Source organism: Gadus morhua, chromosome 10 (assembly GCF_902167405.1).
Source record: "Gadus morhua chromosome 10, gadMor3.0, whole genome shotgun sequence".
Taxonomy (NCBI): domain Eukaryota; kingdom Metazoa; phylum Chordata; class Actinopteri; order Gadiformes; family Gadidae; genus Gadus; species Gadus morhua.
Genome location: NC_044057.1, coordinates 13,196,919 through 13,204,803, shown reverse-complemented (window position 1 = coordinate 13,204,803; position 7,885 = coordinate 13,196,919). Strand labels below are relative to the sequence as shown.

Sequence of the window (7,885 nt, the reverse complement as noted above, 5' to 3'; positions counted from 1 at the left end):
AGAGAGAGAGAGAGAGAGAGAGAGAGAGAGAGAGAGAGAGAGAGAGAGAGAGAGAGAGAGAGAGAGAGAGAGAGAGAGAGAGAGAGAGAGAGAGAGAGAGAGAGAAAGAGAGAGAGACAGAGAGAAAGAGAGAGAGAGAGAGAGAGAGAGAGAGAGAGAGAGAGAGAGAGAGGGAGAGTATAAAGTAGAGTATAGAGTGTTTATGTGTATGTGTAAGTGAGTGTGTATCAGTGAGAGAGAGAGATCATACCAGAGAGTTCAGTTTATTTGACCTCTTCTTTTATTCTGCGCCGTCAATCTCTCTCTCCGTCCCTCTGTTTGTCTCCTCCCTCCGGTATCATGTTGTCCATCCTTCCTGTTCGTTCAATATTCAGCTGTTTCCTCCTCATGCTCCCGGCCGGGTCTCTAGAGACAGAGACAACAGAGGTGTCAGCCATCTTCTACTCCTCCACACTCTGCTGCCTCTCCTCTCCTCCACTCCCCTCTCCCCCTCTCCTCTCTCCCCCTCTCCTCTTCTCTCTCCTCTCTCCCCCTCCTCACCTCCTCTCCTCCCCTCTCCCCCCTCTCCTTTCCTCTCTCCTCTCCCCTTCTCCTCTCTCCCCCTCTGCTCTTCTCTCTCTTCTCCACTCTCCCCCTCCTTACCTCCTCTCCTCCCCTCTCCTCCTCTCCTCTCCTCCTCTTCTCCTCTCCTCCCCTCTCTCCCCCTAACCTCCTCTCCTCTCCCACTCCGTCCCCCTGCTTTCTCACTCCGTCCCTAAATGGGGCTGTGGATTGGGGTCAGGAGGTGGGATTGGGGGGCTGGGTGCTTGTTGTTTCCTCTGTCTCTCGGCCGGGCGTCGTGCCTCGTAGCGTCCGGCCTCCAGGACTCAGCCGGACGGCGGGCAGTCAGGCTTTTTGTTAGTTTCTGGATTCCTCTGATTGTCGTTATGGACACGGCAACATTTTCCAATTACTGCGAGAGACTTATAGGATAACCTTTGTGTTAGGATAGATGAGCAAGTTAGAGCCGGGTGTTCATATCCAATGAGAGACACTGAAGAACATCAGATTTTTCATTGCTTCTGAAGCGGTGTCTACGTGTGTCTGAAACACCATGTGTCAGTGAGACTAAACAGAGGCACTACTGGGCTGGGGGCCGTAATGAGTCCAAGATGGATCCAATCTTTAAGCCTGAATGAGAAGGGGCCAACCCTCATGTCAGGGTGTTGGGTCCACTCCATGTCCTGCCCATCAAAGACTTGTAAGAGGTGAAAAATAACTTCAAAGCGGCCCGGTTTATATGGAGGACGTAAACAACCATATGTGGTTTCCACTGAACAGAAACACAAAGGCTCTGTTGACCCTGAGTCAGTAGAGTCAGCTCTCAGCTCTGAGCTGAGAGCTGCTCAGTGGTCAGAGTTTTGGACCAAGGCTAGGGTCTGGACTCAGGTTACAGGATTGTGTGCCGCCTCGCGTCCACGTTCTACCTGGAGGTCTACACTGCTTAACGGCCACTCGCAATAGTCTCAGACCGCGTTCCCATAGATCTCCGTGAGGCTGACAGGTTTCACTGAAACGGTTCCTCACTTCTCTTGCCAACAATGTGTCTCTCAAACCATGTAAGCTTCAGGGCCAAACACATGATCGCCCCATCAGCCTCTCTCTCTCTCTCTCTCTCTCTCTCTCTCTCTCTCTCTCTCTCTCTCTCTCTCTCTCTCTCTCTCTCTCTCTCTCTCTCTCTCTCTCTCTTTCACTCTCTTTCTCTCTCTCTCACTCACTCTTTGTCTCTCTCTCTCTCTCTCTCTCTCTCTCTCTCTCTCTCTCTCTCTCTCTCTCTCTCTCTCTCTCTCTCTCTCTCTCTCTCTCCAGCTGTCTCTCTGTAGGAGTGGGCAATACTGATCTAGACAGCGACACCTCCCTATGTTTCTCTCTCTCTCTCTCTCTCTCTCTTGCTCTCTCACCACTCATCTATGTCTCTCCGTTTCCAGGTATGACTTTGTGGAGATTGAGGACCTGAGTGAGGGCAGGGTCCTGGGTCGCTGGTGTGGGTCTCAGTCCGGTCCGGCGGTCCTGCTGTCCCAGGGGTCTCAGGTCCGAGTCCGCTTCGTGTCTGACCAGTACTTCCCCTCTGAGCCCGGATTCTGTCTCCACTACTCCCTACTGCCACCGGTAAGACCCCCAAGACCCAGACCTGACCCCTAGACCCAGTCCAGACCTGACGTCTAGACCCAGTCCTGACCTGACCCCTAGACCCAGTCCTGACCTGACGTCTAGACCCAGGGCTGACCTGACGTCTAGACCAAGTCCAGACCTGATGTCTAGACCCAGTCCAGACCTGACGTCTAGACCCAGTCCTGACCTGACCCCTAGACCCAGTCCAGACCTGACCCCTAGACCCAGTCCAGACCTGACCCCTAGACCCAGTCCTGACCTCAACCCCCACCACCTACTGAGGGATGTACACCTCCTTACCCCCTCCTCCACCCCCCCTCCCCCCTCTTCCTCCTCCTCCTCCTCCTCCTCCTCCTCCTCCTCCTCCTCCTCCTCCTCCTCCTCCTCCTCCTCCTCCTCCTCCTCCTCCTCCTCCTCCAGAGTGTTGATTCAGAGGTCAGAGGATCTGGGCCAATGATGGGAGAGGTTGTAGAACCACAGAGCTAGAAGGTGACCGCATGTTTACCTTCGGGAAGCCGGGAGGAAGTGGGCTTCAATGCCAGGAGTCATGAAACAAAGTCCTTATTGTACTGCTATTCCTGTGTTAGAGGGAGGGAGAGAGAGAGGGAGAGGGAGAGGGAGAGGGAGAGGGAGAGGGAGAGAGGGAGAGAGAGAGAGAGAGAGAGAGAGAGAGAGAGAGACTGGAGAGAGAGAGAGAGAGAGAGAGACTGGGGAGACAGACTGGAGGGAGAGAGAGACCAGGGAGAGGGAGACTGCAGCGAGAAACAGGAGAGAGAGAGAGAGAGAGAGAGAGAGAGAGAGAGAGAGAGAGAGAGAGAGAGAGAGAGAGAGAGAGAGAGACCGGGGAGAGAGAGACTGCAGCGAGAAACAGGAGAGAGAGCGAGAGAGAGACCGAGGAGAGATAGACTGTAGCGAGAGAGAACGATTGTAGCGAGAGACAGGCAGATGGGGAGCATCCAGGTCTGTGGTAGACTCGGCCCGGTCTCTTAATGACAGCGTTCCGTACCCTGAGGAGAGCGGCCTCACAGACCACAGCCTCTTCAAAGGCCCAGAGGGGAAGTGGTGGCGGCCGGGGAGGAGATATGGTCTTGAGGGCACTATTTCAGTGGTCTCCTCAACAAAGCCGGAGTGAGCTCCATAAATACATCGGTTGTTATTCTGTGGGACAACAGAGAGGCCACCAGGCTGGACACACGCCCAGCGGCCGAGGTTGATGGAGCCCAGCTGCTGCAAACAACTAGCAGCAACTCCACACCTGGCCCCTGCCGCTCCCACCTTGAGGGTGATCCAGTCGGGGGTCCTCTCCCAGAGAGGAGCTGGATGGATTGGGTTTGAAGCGTATGTCTCTCCTCAGTCAGCAGCACACATTGCCGCAACATGTCCATCCTTACTCTCTGACCTGGTGGGACGCCAGCAGCACAGCTCACACTCACATTCAACGTTCTACATGAAGCTAGATGTTAGTTGCATAATAATAGAGCATCTCAGCCCTTAAAGGACCTCTCTGGTTCTGCTTCAGAGCGCCGGGCATCGCGGAGCAGAGAGAGTTTTAGGGTCTGAGACACACTTCCCAGCTGTCAGTCACAGGGACAACCTCCACCTCCCTGATACAGTCTGACAGCTGAGGTGGTGGTGACAGGTCCTCCAGAGGTGTCGGAGATCCTCAACGGTTGGTGCTCTCAGGGGTGGTGGAGATGTTTCCTCTGAGAGCTGAGGTGTGATTGAGATGTGGCCTTTCAGACTGGGAACAAATCCACTCCCACTCTGCATGCTGGGCTCCACCAGCTCACCAAACACAGGAGACACAACACAAGGACAGCTGCTTGTAGCACTGCTACTTGACACAAGTACTGCTACACAACACAAGTACTGCTACACAACACAGCTACAGGCCCTTGTAGCGGCGCTACACAACACAGGTACATTCTGTTGTAGCATTCCACAGCGGTATCTCAGGAGGGTTGCTGGTTCCATGCTCCTTTCCCCAAGGTTTTCTTGGTCAGGACCTGAGCTGTGACTGGTCTGAGCTGGTGTTTGTTCTGTGTGGCTGAGTCTGGGTCTGGATGATGAACGTGAAGTGTTTTAAACACCACATAGTGGTCAGATCTGGTGTCAAAGGGTTGACGTCAGAGAAACAGAACTCCCCTACAGCTGGGGGGGAGTGAGGTAGGGTTATGGTATTCATGTCTTTTACACTAATTCACTTTGTTTTTCAAGTGCTCCAAATTACAGACACAGCCTCTGTAAAAGCCTGGGGTTTTAAATAAACATTCAAGGCACATGTTGTTTGATCTGCTTGGTTGATATATTGACTGTTTAGAAGCCTTCTCTGTAATCTGGTCAGACCTTCAGAACCTCTGCTGGCCGTTTCCCAGCTTGCCTCAGAGAGGGGTTCAGTGGTGGAGTTAGGTATCAGAAGTGAGGAGGTTGTTAGGACCTGGTTAGGGTCACGGTTGTGATAACCCTACCTTTCTACACCACAACCCTGACCTCAACCTAATCCAACCACCCAACCTGTAGCTCCACCCAGCCTGTACCTCCACCTTACCCGTAGCTCCACCTAACCTGTGGCTCCACCTAAGCTGTATCTCCACCCAACCTGTAACTCCACTTCTAGCTTCAGCTTTGCCTCCAGCTAGCCTATAGCTCTACCTATTCTATAGTTCCACCCAACCTGTAGCTCCCCCTCAAATGTTCCACCACCTGACCTGTAGCTCCACCTGTAGCTCCACCTAACCTGTAGCTCCAAGCAACCTGTAGATCCACCCAACCAGGAGCTCCACCTCACCTGCAGCTCTACCCAACCTAGAGCCTCACCCAACCTCTAGCTCCACCTAACCTGTAGCGCCACCCAACCTGTGGCTCCACCTGTAGCTCCACCTGACCTGTAGCTTCACCTAACCTGTAGCTCCACTTGTAGCTCCACCCAACCTGTAGCTCCACCTGTAGCTCCACCTGACCTGTAGCTCCACTTTTAGCTCCACCAAACCTGTAGCTTCAACCAACATGTAGTTCCACCTGTAGATCCACCAAACCTCTAGCTCCACCTAACCTGTAGCTCCACCTGTAGCTCCACTTGTAGCACCATTTGTAGCTCCACCTGTAGCTCCACCTGACCTGTAGCTCCACCTAACCTGTAGCTCCACTTGTAACTCCATCTGTAGCTCCACCTGTAGCTCCACCTGACCTGTAGCTCCAACTAACCTGTAGCTCCACCTAACCCCGGTCTTCAGGCGCCCTGTAACCTCCTCCCGCCTGGGGTTTGGTGTGCCCTCTGCAGAGTGACCCTGAGCCGCAGACTCCTGCTGTGACTCCAGCTCCTCCCCCCAGTGTGGAGGAGCTGGAGGAGGCGGTCTCCACCCTGGGGACGGTGGAGGAGGTGCTGAAGTACCTGGACCCTGAGGGCTGGCGGGCGGACATGGAGGAGCTGTACCGGCCCTCCTGGCTCGGCCTCGGGAAGTCCTACATCCACAACAAGAAGACCAGAGGTAGGAGAACCTAGAACCCTAGAACAGGAGGGGGATAACCTCCTGTAGAGACCGGATAACCTCCCTGTAGAGACCGGTCCATAAGGTGAACCTCCCTGTAGAGACAGGTCCTTAAGGAGAACCTCCCTGTAGAGACAGGTCCTTAAGGAGAACCTCCCTGTAGAGACCGGTCCTTAAGGAGAACCTCCCTGTAGAGACAGGTCCTTAAGGAGAACCTCCCTGTAGAGACAGGTCCTTAAGGAGAACCTCCCTGTAGAGACAGGTCCTTAAGGTGAACCTCCCTGTAAAGACCGGTCCTTAAGGAGAACCTCCCTGTAGAGACAGGTCAAAGGAGAACCTCCCTGTAGAGACATGTCCTTAAGGTGAACCTCCCTGTGGAGACAGGTCCTTAAGGTGAACATCCCTGTAGAGACAGGTCCTTAAGGTGAACCTCCCTGTAGAGACAGGTCCTTAAGGAGAACCTCCCTGTAGAGACAGGTCCTTAAGGAGAACCTCCCTGTAGAGACAGGTCCTTAAGGAGAACCTCCCTGTAGAGACAGGTCTTTGGCAGCAGTTAGGGGTCAGTAGTGTGCTGTAACTGATGAGGGGTGCTGGTCCCGCTGTACCTGATGAGGGGTGGGGGTCCCTTTGTGTCCCCAGTGGGAGCCGACCTGAACCAGCTGAGGGAGGAGGTCCGTCTGTACAGCTGCTCCCCGCGGAACGTGTCGGTGTCGCTACGTGAAGAGCTGAGGAGGACAGACGCCATCTTCTGGCCCGGCTGCTTGCTGGTGCGGCGCTGCGGCGGGAACTGCAGCTGCTCCCAGTGCTCCCAGTCATGCTCCCAGTCCGGGGAACAGTGTGCCTGCATTCCCAGCAGGACCTCCAGGAAGTACTACGAGGTACTGCTGCATGAGTAAAGTACCATGTACACCAGGAACTACCTCTATACTAACCATGTACCAGTTACTATATATAACGTGTAGTACCATGTGTATCAGGTACTACGGTACTAGGGCATGAACCATGTACACCTGGCAATATATGTTGACCTGGTACTATGTGCAGTAACCCGGACCATGTACACCTGGTACTATGTGCAGAAACCTGGACCATGTACACCTGGTGCAGTAACCCGGACCATGTAGACTTGGTACTATGTGCAGTAACCTGGACCATGTAGACTTGGTACTATGTGCAGTAACCTGGACCATGTAGACTTGGTACTATGTGCAGTAACCCAGACCATGTAGACTTGGTACTATGTGCAATAACCTGGACCATGTACACCTTTTTTTTGTATTATTTTTTATTTTACCTATATTTAACCAGGCAGATCATTAAGAATAAGTTGTTATTTACAGTGATGGCCTGACAAAAAGCACAAGCTTCTTGGGGGGGAAGGGAATAGGGGCAGTGAGAAAGGATGGGTTACCGTACGTCCACACCAGGAGCGACCTCACAAAGTTTCGCTGCGAATATCGCTTTGGCCATATTGCCGAGACGGTTTTGCTTGTTGGATAAAGTGCTTCGACAACAAGTAGGACAGTGATTCCCCCCAATATAAAAAAACTCCTAAAATGTAGGCTAATTACAACCGAGAACAAAAAACCCTGCGTGCTGTAGTAGGCTAGTTAAAATATGTTTCACTGATCTGCATCTGCAAATCATAATCTGCACTCATTCGTCGCACTCAAAACAAATAGACATTGGCGCACATGGCTAATTTGCATACGTGCACAGGACTGGTTGGCTCCGCAAGGCAAATAATGGAACATATCTATCTATCTATCTATCTATCTATCAACGCGTGTCTAGTTTTAATGTGATGTATTGTGTGTATGTCCAGTCAGACTTGTTCTGTGTGGTCTTGTAGGCTACTGTCCTGTGTGGACCGAACCACCTAAATGGATTCCCGACGATTTGTGTCGTTTGGTATTAATAAAGACTTGACTAGGCTATGTATCTATCTAGACTATTTAATTAACAATTATTCACCTCAGGCTCCGTGAATAGTGGGGAATAGAGGGATAAAAGACAAGAGATATATCCCTTGTCATTTATCCCTCGTCTTGTCGATTAGTTTGTTTATGTGACGATTTCAAAAACTTTTTTGGTTTTGTTTAAAGCATGCTACACGCGATTGGTTGGTTAGATTTTAATACTTCAGCCGACATTTTGTTCAGTGAGTGAATAAAAGTAGGTAGGAACCAAAGTGCCTGCCGGTGTTCCCTGGGATCCACGCAAGCGAAGAGAAATTCCGATTGGCT

The 7,885-nt window shown here is 52.2% G+C and overlaps 1 protein-coding gene across 1 annotated transcript in view; it reads left to right on the top strand.

Moving 5' to 3' along the window:
* The window catches only part of pdgfc (platelet derived growth factor c), a 94,732-nt gene that overhangs the window by 82,623 nt on the left and 4,224 nt on the right, over positions 1 to 7,885 (top strand). The window contains exons 3-5 of the mRNA XM_030369067.1: positions 1,968 to 2,148; positions 5,432 to 5,639; positions 6,279 to 6,517. Of these exons, the coding sequence (XP_030224927.1) occupies positions 1,968 to 2,148; positions 5,432 to 5,639; positions 6,279 to 6,517 (628 nt within the window). The remainder of the gene's footprint in view (positions 1 to 1,967; positions 2,149 to 5,431; positions 5,640 to 6,278; positions 6,518 to 7,885) is intronic.